At 40.6% G+C, this 15,752-nt stretch overlaps 1 protein-coding gene across 1 annotated transcript in view; it reads left to right on the top strand.

Moving 5' to 3' along the window:
- The window catches only part of RPA2 (replication protein A2), a 27,494-nt gene extending 12,051 nt beyond the window's left edge, over window positions 1–15,443 (top strand). Inside the window, exons 5-9 of the mRNA XM_083173423.1 lie at window positions 8,551–8,625; window positions 8,822–8,935; window positions 12,212–12,340; window positions 12,802–12,896; window positions 14,912–15,443. Of these exons, the coding sequence (XP_083029549.1) occupies window positions 8,551–8,625; window positions 8,822–8,935; window positions 12,212–12,340; window positions 12,802–12,896; window positions 14,912–14,996 (498 nt within the window). The 3' untranslated portion in view covers window positions 14,997–15,443. The remainder of the gene's footprint in view (window positions 1–8,550; window positions 8,626–8,821; window positions 8,936–12,211; window positions 12,341–12,801; window positions 12,897–14,911) is intronic.
- Window positions 15,444–15,752: the final 309 nt, after the last annotated feature.

Below are 15,752 nucleotides of genomic sequence, written 5' to 3'. Positions count from 1 at the left end.
ATGCGGTAGGACACCTGACCGCTCAATCCGGAACCACAGCGCTGTGACACATGGGGAAGATATCCCCATGGTAACACATCGCCGCAAACGTCCTATTCGTCACGTACCCGCCCATCCCTTAACGGAGTTCTGATTGGCACTTGGGATACATAGGGAAGATATTCCCTTGACAACGCGTCGCCGCTAGCATTAAGCTCGTCACACACCCGCCCATCCCCTAACGGAGATCTGATTGGCATGACGACCAACAGATGGGAGGGAATCCCAAACCGGATATTACTATTGATACGCAAATGGAACGCACGCTAAACATTTAAGGATAAACGGAGGTTTTAACCTTCTACATCAGTTAATATACTAATGAATCTATACATCACATGCTCCACATTACAGACCATAGTGTAAGGTAGCTTCATTGTATGTTTAAGAGAAGTTAACAACTGAATAAAGTCTGTCAGTACCCGGAAGTGACCTCATAGTCCACCGGTATATTAGGCAGCTTGTGCATTAGTAGAGTTCATCTGCAGACAGCTTTTAGTCAGCAAACTCCACGTTGATCAGGTAAGAGGATGTGGTGTGGCGTTTAACCAAGGGCTGTTAAAAAAAAAGGGGTCAGTCTTGAGTTCATTATGTACTTGCTAATTATGTACTTGCTAATTATGCATGTGCTAACATCCAGCATATATAGCCACTACTGACAAAAAAATTCCTTTAGTGTCTTTTCTTATGACCAATTGTTTGTCCAAGTTAATTGTTGTTCTTTGGCTAACATCTCTTCTTAAAGTGATACACTTAATTGATGTTGGACTTATATCCACTTCAACTTGTAATTGATGTTGGACTTATATCCACTCCAACTTGTATATAGCTTCATTGATACCTCAAATTGCCTCATTGATACTATTAAGAGGGTGATCTAATTAAATTAGAATAACACCTGTGTCCTAACAAGATATAATTTACATTGTTTATAGAAATTGAGCTGTCTGTTGAAATTTATATTGCGGATACCTACACGCACTCTACCCATTCTTCAGCTGAACCTCTGGTATGTAACCTATAAAGGGATAAGACTATGGATATATCTGTCGGTGACATATATCTGGCATTTACGACAAAATATTTTTATGGTTCACTGTTTAGATTTTGCGAATCAGATTCGGTGGATCAGGCCATTTCCATCACCCGGACCCCGCCGACAGCTTTTTACTAAAGAGAGGATCCTTTTAAATTAGGATTCCATGTATTTGCATACCTAATAAGGTCATAATAAAGGATATATCGCGTATTTTTTGACCCCAATAGGGGACACTTTGGGTACGTTATTGAGTGTATATACATTTTTTTTTTTTTTTTTTTTTTTTTTTTTTTTTTTTTATTCAATATCATGTTAAAGGACTATATATCACGTGATTCCCCTTTAGATATTCGGAATCCACCCCACAGAGGGGAAGGTTATTACATCCTACAAATCCTGATTGGTTCCACGCGCAATGTTAAGCGCATGAAATTCATACTTAGGTATGTGCTTCACATCCCTTCAACTATTTACAATTGTTATAACTAAGGCTAGTTTTAAATGTCCCTGTATGACAAGGTATAATATTATACACGTATTATCCTTGCATTATTTTGGATTTTTCTTGACTTTTGTCTCTTTCTTCTGTGCTCATTCTCTCTTTCTCAGTATGGATAAAATTGTCTGATTTTAAAACAAAATATTATGGATTCTAATTTTATATTAATTTTAATTATGTTTATCAGTATGTAATTACTGTCTCTACCACCTACAGTGTAAAAACCCCTGATGAAGTCTTTTTCAAGACGAAACGCGTCGGGTTACTGATTTCGCTATTCCGAAAAGGATACAATGTCCAGATGTGGTCTTTGAAACTGAAATAAAGCATCTTGGTTTTATGATTATACATTGTATCGGGTTATTGAATTGTATATGATTACAAACTGGTGGTAATTTCCATTTGGTGGTACAAGCGCACTCTATACTTTCTGTTGTCCATGTCTATTGCTGCCTCCCACTAACAGGGGGGGTTCTAGAGTAGCTGCTTCACTATTAGGGCGCACGTGGGGTCATTCTTCGGATATATATATATATATTTATTTATTTATTTCACTGTGATGGTTGTGTGTTGTAAAAAAAAAAAAAAAGGTTTTTATTCTCCAGCAATGGTGTGAAAAATAACCTGGGTCATTGCGGCTCAAAATTTATGCCTAGGTCCACTTCACAGAGCAATGTGAACAATGTGCGTCTGCCCCATCCGAGGGGCTTCACCCCACCTCAGTGGGACCCCGCAATCAGACTCCTAGGAGCCTGAGTGGGCAGCAGGCATTATGAACATGCTGCGACAATACCAGCTGAATTGGCTGCAAATACTGTGCAGACCAAGCAAGTGCAGCAGGATCTATCTGTCCTGTCTACACGGGTGGATAATATTACCCCCACTACGGGCATGTCACGTAAGTGGCTGCGGCCGCCATGTTGCCTGATTCAGAGGCTGATTCTCAGGCAAGTGACGATAATAAGGATAATGACGATAATGGGGCACAGCTTCCTGAATCTCAATCATTTCTCCGTGACCCAGAACCTCTTATTATGACTATAAGAGAGGTTTTGGATATCCCTCCGGCTGAAATACACTACTATGGCTCCAACCTGGTTGTGGTATCTAGCCGAGTGGCTCTGTACGGCCCATTATGAAAATAGGAATCTCTGAACCCCTTCTAAGGGTGTTCAAGTTCAGAATGGAATCCCTAGGGCTGTCATAGCAAGCCTAGAAGAGGGACAGTTCCTAGCATCAATGGATGTGAAGGACGCCTATCTCCACATCCCTATTGAGGGCCTCATCAGGCATTCCTGAGATTGCTCTATAACACGAGCTGTACTGCCCTCGTATATTACGAGGGTCATGGCAGAAAGGGTGACTCTGCTGAGGAGGTTGGGAACCAACATCATTCCCTACCAGGACGACTTGCTTATCAATGCAAGGTCAGAACAGATCCTAGTACAGGATATTGTCAGACCAAACAAATTCTGGCGGACCATGGAGGGATTCTCAACATCCCCAAGTCCTACCTGACACTACAATCACCTACTTTCCTGGGAATAATCCTGGAAACAAGAAATAAAGGAATAAATAATTTCTGCCTCGGGTGAAGGCGTGGGCCATTCAGACTCTGGTCTCAGAGATTCTGGAAAAACCTCAGATTTCAGTACACCAGTGTTTCCAACTTCTGGAAAAAATGGTGGTTACTCTCAAGGCGATCCAGTTTGGTCGGTTCCACTCCAGAGTGTTCCAACTAAATTTACTGTCCAGGTGGTTAGTGTCGCTTCTCCAGATACACAAGAACATATTCTTGTCACATCAGGCCCGACAATTACTCATGAGGTGGACACATGTTCCAAACCTACTTGCAGGAAGGAGATTTGTGATTCAAGATGGATCTTCCTAACAATGGACGCATGTCTGTTAGGTTGAGGAGCGGTGGCTCAGGGCAGGTCCTGTCACGAGCACATGAGTTTTCCGCCAGCAGATTTTAAATTAGACCGTTTCCTACATTTCTTGCAGGTGGGCCTTGATAAGGGACTCCGGCTGGGGTCTCTAAAAGTTCAAATATTGGCCCTTTTCTGTCTTTTTTCAGAAAAAAAGTCCAGACCTTTCTGCAAAGAGTCTTGAGAATACAGCCTCCATTTGTGGCGCCAACGGCGCCTTGGGACCTAGATGTGGTCCTGGAGATTCTCCAGTCATCCTGGTTTGACTCCATTGACTTAAAATACCTTACCTGGAAGACGGTGACGCTACTGGCTCTGGCCTTGGCCAGAAGAGTCTCTGAGCTTGGTGCTCTCTCTTGTAAGAGCTCTTTCTTGATTTTTCCATCAAGACAGGGCGGCACTGCGGACAAGACAACAGTTCCTGCCTAAGGTGGTCTCGGTGTTCCATATGAACCAGCCGATTGTGGTTCCTTCTTGTTCAGGGAATAAGGTTATTCCTGAGTCACTTGATGTGGTTAGAATCCTGCAGATCTACGTTAAGAGAACATCAAGGATCCGTAAGACGGAGTGTCTTTTTGTGTTGTATGACGCACAAAAGAAGGGATGCCCAGCATCGAAACAATCGATTGCTAGATGGATTAGTTCCACTATACAGCAAGCATATGTGGCAGCACATCTGACTATGCCGGCTTCAGTGAGAGCCCACTCCACTAGAGCCGTAGGAGCATCCTGGGCGGCTGCTCGGGGTGTGTCAGCATTGCAGCTATGTAGAGCTGCCACCTGGTCTGGTCAACACACTTTCGTCAAATTTTATAAATTTGACACTGTGGCCAGTGATGATACCCAGTTTGGGCAGGCGGTGTTGCAACAGGCTCTGCACGTTCCCGCCCTTTCTGGAAGCTTTGGGACCTCCCCAAGGTTATAAGACCTCAGTACCCCATCCTGAATGAAAGTGAAAATAGGATTTTAATACCTACCGGTAAATCCTTTTCACTGAATTCAGATGGGGTACTGAGCGCCCGCCTCAGTGCGGTGCTCTGTTGCACAGGTTGTAATCCTGTTATTGCCTACTTGCTGATTGCAATTTCTGGCATTCTGTAAAGTTATAGGTCAGTTGACCTGTTTAGGAGCAGCTGAGTTTTGGTGACTAATTGCTCCACAAATATCTTAAATATCATATATGTCTAAGTAACACAATGACGGGGTTAATTATGTTTAGTTGAGAGAGTTGTTGTGGTGTGCTGGTGCAAATCTCACCACGTTATCTTAATGCTAATTCCTACCTCACATACGTTATGCTTCCTTCGGGCACAGTTTCTTAACTGGCTAGTAAGGGGATGTAGAGGGGAGGAGCCAGCACACCCTGGTTGAAGAAAATGTTATGTGCCTGTCTCCTGTCGGATACCCTCTAATCCCCAAGGTTATAAGACCTCAGTACCCCATCTGAATTCAGTGAAAAGGATTTACCGGTAGGTATTAAAACCCAATTTTCTTGGGAGCCAATTAACATACCAGTATATTTTTGGATTGTGGGAGGAAGCCGCAGTACCCGGAGGAAACCCACGCAAGCACCGAGAAAATATACAAACTCTCCACAGAAAAGAAAAGCGTAGGTGGCTGTGCACTAGATAGATCCTCAATGTATAAACAAACATTTACCAATCAGAGCTGATAAAAAACTTAAAATAGGACAAAACAAACATAAATGTGGACAATTTTTAAGGGATGGTGTTTAAGGGGTAAGTCAGATCTCCTGTAGCCCATACTATCACTTAGGGAAAGAGTTCCACCTGTGCTAAGATTTTTTTTTTTAGCAGGTTTGTTAATGGATATGTTAAAACAATCCATATATTATACTCATAGGTTTGTTAGTAGGCATCAAGGAATAGCTGTTCAGTCTGTTTAGGGCTGGAGATAGCAGAGTTCATATGATGAATTTGAAAACTTGTTGACATGTATGAAACAAATGTTATTTAGATGATGATAAGTTTGAGAGTTCATTTGTTAAGTACTCATTAGGTGTTAGTCCAGCCTATTTAGGCGTTAATAATAATGGCTTTAAGCTTATGCCAGCATAGGGGTGAATGTGATAATTACCACTTCCTTAAATGGAATCTGTAATGACAGCAACACTCCTGTTGAATGGATACAGGTGGACACCTGTTAAGGGAGACGTCTCTGGGCTCTTTTTTTCCCCTGGCTTGTCCCAATCAGAGTTCCAGCCTGATAGTAGGATCCGCATACCGATCTCCTTAGTAGCTGAAAGGTACCAACAAAATTTTGAACAAACGCGTTTCTCTGCCTTAAAATATCAGCGGCTTCTACAGTTAGGGTCATGGTGGGAATCGAACCCAGGATCTCAGCGCTGAGGCAGTAATGCTAACGACTACAACATCCGTGTTAAAACCCACTTGATTAGCTGATGCACACTAAACTATTTAATAAGGCAAGCTATCGTAAAAGGATTAATTTACTGTTTAGACTCCTATAATCGGTTGTGTTTTTTTTATTTTATTTTTTTGTATTGTATTTATTATTGTTTATAGAATAAATTTGAAGATGGAACAACATTTGGCCTGACAATCTGTCAGGTGGTATAGTTAGCAAGGGTTTGTATAGTGCTACCTACACAGCCTTGTAGGGCTTCCACCCAATTGGAGTTTTAGTAATCTGTAAATCATTGACCTTTCTGCTGTCCCCTGTGCACTCTAGTAGCATTTCTTTCAAAGTATCACAATGTCTGCTACTTCTGGCTGCAGTACTCAGAGACCACCGCTTCCATGACTATAGCCAGAATCACCCCACATGAGGCAGATCTGCAAAAGGTGCCCATACACTGTACACTGGTCCAATTTGGTAGTAATCCTCAACGGCCCATCGCGATGTATCTCATACGATTCCACAATGGGCGGCTTTGAACTGAAAGCCGCTCAAACATGCTGTTTTGAGCAACTTTCAGCTCAAAGTCGCCTAGTGCGTATGGGCCTTAAGTCACCTGTGCTTTAGCATGGATATATTTAACCCTTTGAGTGCCAACATCTGTGAGAAGCTAAATATCCACTAAAAATGCCAGCGTCACTCACATTTGTTATATAAATCCCAATGAAAAATGTTGTGTAAAAAAGATTTCCTATAAAAGGTTAACAATACAGGTCATTATGATGAATAAAAAAATTTGCTTTGCAATTTTCACAACTATTTTGACAAGTTCCCTTGGCAATCAAAGGGTTAACCTTAATTGTTAGCATTTCTTGTGGACTGCATTTGGAATCCACTTCACTAAACTGAGGTAATTCCTACTTGCGCTGTACATTCGTATTACAAGAAGTTAAGGTGTAAGTTGTGTATCTTGAGCTTTTTTTTTAGCTGTTCTTGCCATAGCGAATACCCCTTTTACACCGCTGAAAAATCCGGGTCAGCGGCGGGTCAGACCCGGATCTTCGGCGGTGTAAATCCCTAACGCCGTGTCCCTTTACACGGGACTTCTACCCAGGTCCTGACCTGGGTAGAACACGGCTAGGACCTGGGTAGAGGGCGGTGTAAATGGGAACGCCGGGTCGGATGACCCGGCTCCCATTTACATGAATGGAGAACGTCCAACCTGCAGACCGCAGCGTCCGCAGGTTGGACGGGTTGTCAGCCTGACACTGACAGCCGGCGCTGCTGTCTGCTATACCCTGCAGACAGCAGCGGGGGAGGGAGGTGAACGGATGCTTGTGTGCGGCATCCATTCACCTCCTGTGCGACGGCGGGGGGGGGGGTGCGCGCGGGGACTGGGGGCAGCCCAGCAGCTTTCCTTAGTGCTGGGCTGCCCCCAGCAGCGTTCCGGTCCGGCGGCGGCGGTGATTGGCGCTTGGAGATGACATCATCCTGTCATCTCCAAGCACCGGGAGAGGGGGGCGGGTGCGGGCCAGGCTGTCCGCCCGGTGTAAATTGCACTAAACGCCAGGTCGCACCCGGCTTGAACCTGGGTCTAAAAAAGCCGGGTGCGACCCGGCGTTTTGGTGTAAAAGGGGTATAATTGACAAATACAGAACGATTGAAGAAGATATGGTTTACTCTATGTACAGAACACAGGTCTCCTAATGTCAGGGCAATACAGACCTGTTTAGACCATATAATTGGCTAGGTATAAAACGCTTATTGCAATTTCAAACTCCATAGTAGCTATAGCCTATAGGTTAACACTGGGCAATATTGACAGAATATGAACAGTCCAAATCCAGATAAAAATAGCCCCATCATCATGACTGTATGATGTTGCTTTCCACACAGTACCACTGATTCCGAACCTTTGTCCTCAAAGCACACTGAGGGGTTGATACTATTTTTTTTCCGGTTACCAGTCACTACTAAGTAGTGCCCTACAGCAGCATTTTGATTGTTCTGCTGTTTGGGCATGATCACCACCTGCACAGGCATTTCTGCTTGCAGTCTACTGAGGTGGCAAGCAGAAATGTGTCCCTTTGGGTGCCCAAATTTTGCCTGTAGTGCACTATGGCCCTTAGTCAATAAGGGATGCAGAATAGTGAATATTGTAAACAGGTGCAGTCACTACAAATGCACTTTGAGTAACAGTGGGGGTGCAGTTTTAGGGGAGTAGTCTAATGTTTTTCGGGGTGCTGCGTATCATCACACGGAGTTTCTGCAATGTGAACTATGGTGGCTGTGCCCCTACCATCGCAGGTAGGAGTTAAGGTGCCCATACACGTTGTGAATTGTATCTCATCACATCTCTGTTTTGCGATGAGATCTAGTACAAAAGTATGTGCAGCACTTTTTGTACTAGATCTCATCTCCTATTGCAAAACCGAGATACGATGAGATATTGTATCGTGTATGGGCACCTTAACTCTAAATCTCTGCGATGCAATAAGATTGCAAATGCATAGCTGGGCAGCTGCATGCAGTAGCAGATTCGGCTACTGAAGCTCTATAAGACCCTATGCGTTTAAGGCTTGGTGAAGTGATGATTGCACTTTGATAGTGTTATGTATTACATTTTTAATTTGTTGTTACTGATGTGTGTTTTTTGTTTGCAGGAAGCAAGCTGTGAAAATGTAGTGGTGCCACCTGGGAGTTATGTGAAAGTGTCTGGCCATCTTCGTTCCTTTCAGGTAAAACATGCTGTTGACGACATAAGTTTCTAACCTCTGCTGTCTGCAGGGACAGGTCATAAGAGACCAGAAAAACAGTTTTCAATGTTGTAGTGGCCTCAGTAAACGTGAAATCTATGTTGTAGGATGTAGATTTAATTTTTTTTATACATCTAATACATGATTGAATATTCTTGTTGTCCCCTTTTTTTAACAGAATAAGAAGAGTGTTGTCGCATTTAAGATTGCACCTATTGAAGACATGAATGAGTTTGTATCACATATGTTGGAAGTTGTTCAGGCTCACATGAGTCTAAATGCCCAGAGTCCAGTAAGTTCAGCACAGCAAATATTCTCAATAGTTCTGGTCATATTTTTAGAAATGGTTTGTGCCCCTCTATATATAACTTGAGACCTGATAGTACACCTGGTTTTTCAATCCATATGCCTTTTACTTATGGACACTTGTAATGTCATATCCCTTTAGCACCATTTGGGGGACCCTAAAACTGGGTATATATAAATATCTAGAAGAGCTTGGTCAAAAAGGTAATCACTGAAGTGTCCAGAGGGGGGCAGTGTTTGTTTTATTGCTCTTACTTAGGCAGTATTACCTTATTTTAGGGTTTCATTAATTACAACTTCTGTTGTAATTAAAGGCCATATACATTGTGCCTGTATGGTACCACAAACACTTTGTGGTAGCATATAAATAAACAATGATAGGAACAGGGTATAGGTGCTAGAAAAAAAGCACCTGCAGCCCTGTTCCTCCTGTGAGAATTCATGAGGGCGATCCATGTTTGGATGTAGTTGATGCCCAACTTTAACAGTTTGGGTGTTCTGAAGGTATATATTTTTTTTTTGTTGTAAATGCATTTTTGCACAAGTGTGTGCTCTGGAGTCCATGGCAGTTGACAATATTTTTCAACTTTCCTGACCCCGGAGGTAAGGTTGCTGAGCTGTTGCTATTCAGACTTTAGATGACCTAAAGATCAGTGACAACAGTTTAGAAAGAAACCACAGGAAGTTCTAGGATATTTGTTGTTCTCCTGTGCTTTTCTGAGATGTTTCACCTCATTCCCTGCCCCAGTGAAGCTTAAAATCTATTTTCCCTACCATGTGTACACGCATCATAAGGTTACATTTTATTGGGAGCCGATGTGAGCTGTCACAGCAAAACAAATTAATGTATTGAGTAGTATTTAACAACGCAAATGGAAGCATAGAAGACAAAACACAATAGTAACAATAACTACCAAAAAAAAGTAAAGGAGTAATAAGAAAAAAATATGTAAAAAAAAAGAAAGACAAGAGGGAGGAAAAGTACTTGGAAAAGGTCAAAATGCCACAGCATATCCATACATAAATACAGTGAGACAATCAGCCTATCAAGTAAAATACAGATCTATTCATAGATGTATATAGCATGTTGCAGAACCTATTACATAGACAACTTATGATAAGGTATGGAGTTTAAAAACAATTAAAAGCAATTCTCCTAGTGGGAAAATATTTAGGGGTTGATCAGCCACATTGACTGTTGTTGAATACCCCTTTCACACTAGAAGCAAAATCCCAGGTTATGGTATGTGCAATCTGGGATGAAGTGCTGAGACCTAAGGGAATTTGCTATCTGCTGGATCTGGAAAATTCCCGCCTCTCTAGTCTGAAAGCAGCGGTGGTAGCTTTGTACAGAGAACTGGCTTGTTCAGGAAAGGAGAAAAGTGAGTCAAGCTGGCATGATAAGAAAACTGTATTAATGGCCTCAATTTAGTGTGAAGAAACCTTGATAGGCAATAACTCTGTCTTAGTGGTATTCAGTTTATAAGACACCGGATAATATAGATCTCAAACTGGTAGGAACAATGCATTCTTTTTGTATCTTGGTACTGAGGACCATCTGTTTGCCTGTGGGTAGTCCTGCCAAACTGAGGCACTACTTGGGTAAAACCAAAACAATTGCAAAGCTCTATCCAGCATGTCAATTACTGTACTGTGTTCTCAAGGAGTGTATACTGCTAAGTTTCATAACAGAAAATAGGCCAAAAGCAGGCGGTTCCCTGCATATCCATTAAGAATGCTCACAATTGGAGAAGCAATACATACAGATGACCGGTGAATACTGACCTATCTCAATGGAGGGTTCCTGGCACCAGTCTTCTTGCCACAAGTCAGGATTCTGGTGTTGGCATTCTGACCGCTGCAATGTTAACCACATCCCTTGGAGAAGCACCAGTCTAATAATAAGATTGGAACTTGTGCATTCATTTAATTATGTATTTAAGTGAATGCTGTTAAGTAAATTGAGCTATAGCTAACGTGTAGTAAAACTATTCTGCCACTAGAAGATTGGGATGTTTGCTTTTGTCTACTTTCCATTTTTCTGTATTTCATTCGTATGCAGGTTTTGGACACCATCCGCTGCACATTGCAATGTTTGACAATATTTACCTTATTGGTCTGTTCTTAGACCTATCCTATTTTTCTGGTTTCCCCCAAGAGGCTGTTACATATTTTTTTTTATCTATCTATCTATCTATATCTTCATTGGGGAAATGGGGGGTGACATTTTTAGCCTCTGGCTCTCCTTGTTTATTCCCCACAAAAAAAGACCTATTTCTTTACTAAACATGCTGCCACTCCTACTGAGACAAAGTACACCACCCCCCCACAATGCCTCATGGGAGCTGTAGTTCTTGTCTGTTTCCTATAGCAAGTTGGGGCCCTAGAACCCAATGCAGGGTGGTACCAAAAGGCGGGAAATCTTGTTCTGTGTGATAGTTTCACATTGTGATATAAAGTGCCCACATTCCAGACTGAGCATCTATACCTCAAGGTATCTGTGGAATTAGACAAGTATCTATAAGCTATTAAAAAAATCATTTTTTTCCAGAGATTTAAGATTAGAAATGAATGTGCCTTACTATGTTTTAGTCTTGCATAACATTCAAACAGTAATGTTACACAGTTAATAAATGAAATTCCCCAAGTATGTACTGGCCCATTTTTTGCATCTATGGTTATCATGGGCTATGTTACTCTTAGACAAGGTTTTACATAACCTGTATTTTACAATGTACTATATAAAAACACTAGTATGAGTATCCCTTATCCATATAGCTGTTATCCAAATTATTCTGAAAACCATACTTCTCAAAATGTACTTTTCTTTTTTACGAAATACCTACTGGGTACATCTGTAACTGGCCCCACCGAGTAAATTATATGTAACGGGCACTAAATATGTACAAGACAATGATTGCTTGGCATTTAAATTCAGTGCCTGTACACAAACTTTGTCCCATGTTTTAAAGCCTTGTTTCATGCACAAATAATATATATTTGTGTATATTTCATGTGTTTGTGTCTGTACAACATAAATATTAGATACCCCAAGATACCTCATTCAAATATAAAAATATTCCAAAATACGGAATAATCCATTATCCAAAATTCTTCTGATCCCGAGCATTTTGGATAAGGGATACTCAACCTGTACAACGGTTTAATCCTTTTGCAATAGTTTGATTGTATGCAGAAAATTCCTAATATGATTATAGACTAAAGTGCATGTTCTTGATATGGTTTGTTCTGCCTTTTGTAGCCTGGAGGTGGTGGTGGTGGTGGATCTTCTGTGGTGCTCAGTACACCTGGACGGGCGGGAAATACAGGAGGAAGCTTCACAGGAGGAAGTGAAATACAAACTAACGGGCTGACGCCACATCAGAGTCAGGTGACTAAAATGTTTTGGCTACCTAACCCATTTTGCTGCTTTTTTATTTTTTTTACTGTAATTACATTTTTAGACTGGTACTATCACTAATGGTGTCCATACATCTTGGCAGTATTGGGGCATCTCGCCGTTCTCCTTGTGCCTGGGTTGGGTATTTGCATATCCTCTCTTGCTGTAATACTATCGGAATCAGCAAGTCGGAAATTTTGAACATCCTGGATTTTGTTGCTCCCTCAACTAATCAAGATTGTGGATTGGCATTGGGGAATTCCCATTTAGATGCATGATCCGTATTACTCTGTACATAAATCCTTCATCTGACTAATACAGCGATGAGGTCCAGATACATGCAGAGGGTTGTATACCTCCCTTATTTTAGAAGAAGCACTGCGAGAGATAACAACAATTAGCCTGTCATAGGTGAGAACTTGCCACCAAATGTTTGCTTTTCTTTCCATTAGATTTTAAATCTAATTAAAACCTGCAAAGGAAATGAAGGAATGGGTGCTGATGAACTGAGAGCAAGGCTTCATGGAATGAATGCTAATACTATCAAGTAAGTACTACACATAACCTCACAGATGTGGTTATCACAGTTGTATGTACGATGTGTATTCTAGATACATTGTATTCGGTTTTGTTTTCCAGAGCTTCACATTTAAGTTCAGATTATTAGTTTAAAGCTTCAATTTGATTATTCAGTAACATAATACTGCTTTCACACTGCCAAAACGTTTCAAAAACCGGTATTTTTAAACAGTGTTTAAAACGGGTCTGAGCCTTCACATTGCAGCAGATTACCATTTTAAATACCGTTTAAGTACCATTCACATCAGTCAACCCGTTTAATCCCCTGAACACGTTTCAAGGCAGAATGCAGGGGACAGCCTATCACAGGTCTGTAATCTGTTGTTTTTACTAAATACTGTTTCAGAGCCATTTACACTGCATAAAAAACTGCTTTGAAACGTGTAGGACTCTGCTTTTTTTAAAAGTTTTGAAATACAGTTAATTTTAACCGTAAATCAACTCTGGTGCTTTCCCACTGCAGCCTTAAACGTTTTGAAATGGTAAAAAAACATCAATATACCGTTTAACAAGTGCAGTGTGAAAGGGGTATTAGTATAGCTAGTTTATGTGCCAGACATGTGCTATGGGTGGGATGTAATGAAGTCAGAGTTCGGCGGTCGAAACATCCTTTTATATACAGCATACGAATAATACCTCAAGTTAAAACCTTTCTTATGTTTCCTAATACAATTTGAGTAGAATGAAAATAAATAAAAAAAAATATATAGATATATAGATATATAGATAGATATATAGATATATATATATATATATATATATATATCTATATAGATATATATATATATAGATAGATAGATAGATAGATATAGATATATAATAAATGTAACTACACTTCAATATAAAAATTAAACAACAAAAGAGTTGTATGTGCAGGGATCAAATCTTGCAGTTAAGAACCTCTTCCTTTTAGGACAGTCTCTCTTAAGGTGCCCTTACACGTTGTGATAAACAGCATACAATGCAACGTGTTATTGGGCGGATCGCGTGCGTTCGTTTTGCATGCGATGCGATCCGCGGGCAGTACGGAAAGTATGTGCAGCACATACTTTTTGTACTGTGCGATGCCCGCGGGAGCGCACATTGCACGCTTTTTATCACAAAATATATGGGCACCTTTAGGGTGTGCTGGACAATGTGCAATGACTCTCTAGATACTGACATCAGAAAGTGGTGGCATATTGGTCACATCCTTATTCTCTTAGTATTTAGTCAGTAAACTTTAGGTTGTTTGCTCCAGTAAGATTTGTATTATTGTTCATACACTTTTTGACCTTTCTACATAAACCACTTTTACAAGAAAAACCTTTTCCAGCACGGTAGCATTGCTTTTCTTTTTATGAGGATCAGCCCCAATTGCTTAGAAGGAGATTAAGTCTCTCAATGGAAGTTTGATTCTAAAGGGCAGATAGTATAATTTGTTTGATTGGGAAACTGCTCCCACTTCCTCTCTCTATCATGTTGTTGTATCGTAAAACTGCAGCACTATTAATAGAAATTGTAAATAACCTTGAGAATTTTAGGTAGAAAAGTTGAAAAAATGTAACTCCCTCACATTAAATCTTCCTTGAATGTAAATTGTATGTGTCCAGAGGAAGAAAACAAAAGTAGAAGGATCTGCAGGTGCCACACATTCTTACCTGACTGAGAAATACAGCAGTAATGTTCTCAGTAGGTGCAGTTATTTCCTTTCTATGCTCTTCCTGGATTTGCTTTGCCATTTCTTTGCTGCTTCGCATAGAGTACACCTATTTAGCATCCTGTTACTATATATAGAAGGGGTCTTCCTTCTGTTTTTCAGTTTGTCCTACTTGCATATTAAATGAAATAGTTACATTTACACAAAGGCTATATGTGTGTGTGTGTACTCTGCAATTCCATCTACCATTGCAGTGCCTTATTTACCATTTTGTCACTATCAGTACTGTTACTACAACCTATATCTTGGTGTCTTCACTAACCTTTTTCTACACCCACCCACAGGCAAGCTTTGGATTTTCTCAGCAATGAAGGGCACATCTATTCTACCGTGGATGAAGATCATTATAAGTCAACAGACGGGGATTAACAGGAGAAGTTTGAGAGAAACAATTGGAAGACCCTAATCTGGCTGCATTATTGGCTGCTTATTTAACCGTGCCTGTACCGCAACCTTTCTTCTACTGCGGCTTTAGTCTTGCAGGCACACAGGCAATTGAAAGACTATTATTCTGTGCACTTCTTTAGAATGGGATACACTTTTCATACCTTATGATCAGAAATGCCTTTAAATAACGTCCTTTTTTACCCTTTTAAGGCGTTAAATGTAAAAGCATATGACAAGAATAGTATCTGCTACAGTTGTATTAGATATGTGTTAGGTGAAAGTTGGCTTCTCCTGACCACTTAAGTTTTTCTGTTTAAATGTTTTGTTTTTTTTGTTTTTTTATATATATAAAAGGATACAAGTAAATGTGTGAAGTTTGGGGTAACTAAAGGTTAAATATTAAAGTACACCCACTCAAGGAAGCTCTTACACGCCACTTTTTCAGTGTTATTTGTCTGTTCCATTTATTACTTATTTATTTATTAACAGTTTCTTATATAGCGCATACAAATTTCGCAGCGCTTTACAGAGCATAGTTATGAGCAAACACAAAACAAATTACAGTACAAGACAGTTTAGGACAAGTACATGGTAAATATGGATAGTTGCATCAGGGGACAGGACACTGAAGCAATTATCAGGGTGGCAGTGGTTTATATATTCTAAGAAAGACACATGAGGAGAGAGGGCCCTGCCCGTGAGAGCTTACATTCTAAAGGGGAGGGTTAGACAGACAGG

The sequence above is a fragment of the Crinia signifera genome, chromosome 2, assembly GCF_055691185.1.
Source record: "Crinia signifera chromosome 2, ASM5569118v1, whole genome shotgun sequence".
NCBI lineage: Eukaryota > Metazoa > Chordata > Amphibia > Anura > Myobatrachidae > Crinia > Crinia signifera.
This window is presented reverse-complemented; position numbering and strand designations above follow the sequence as displayed.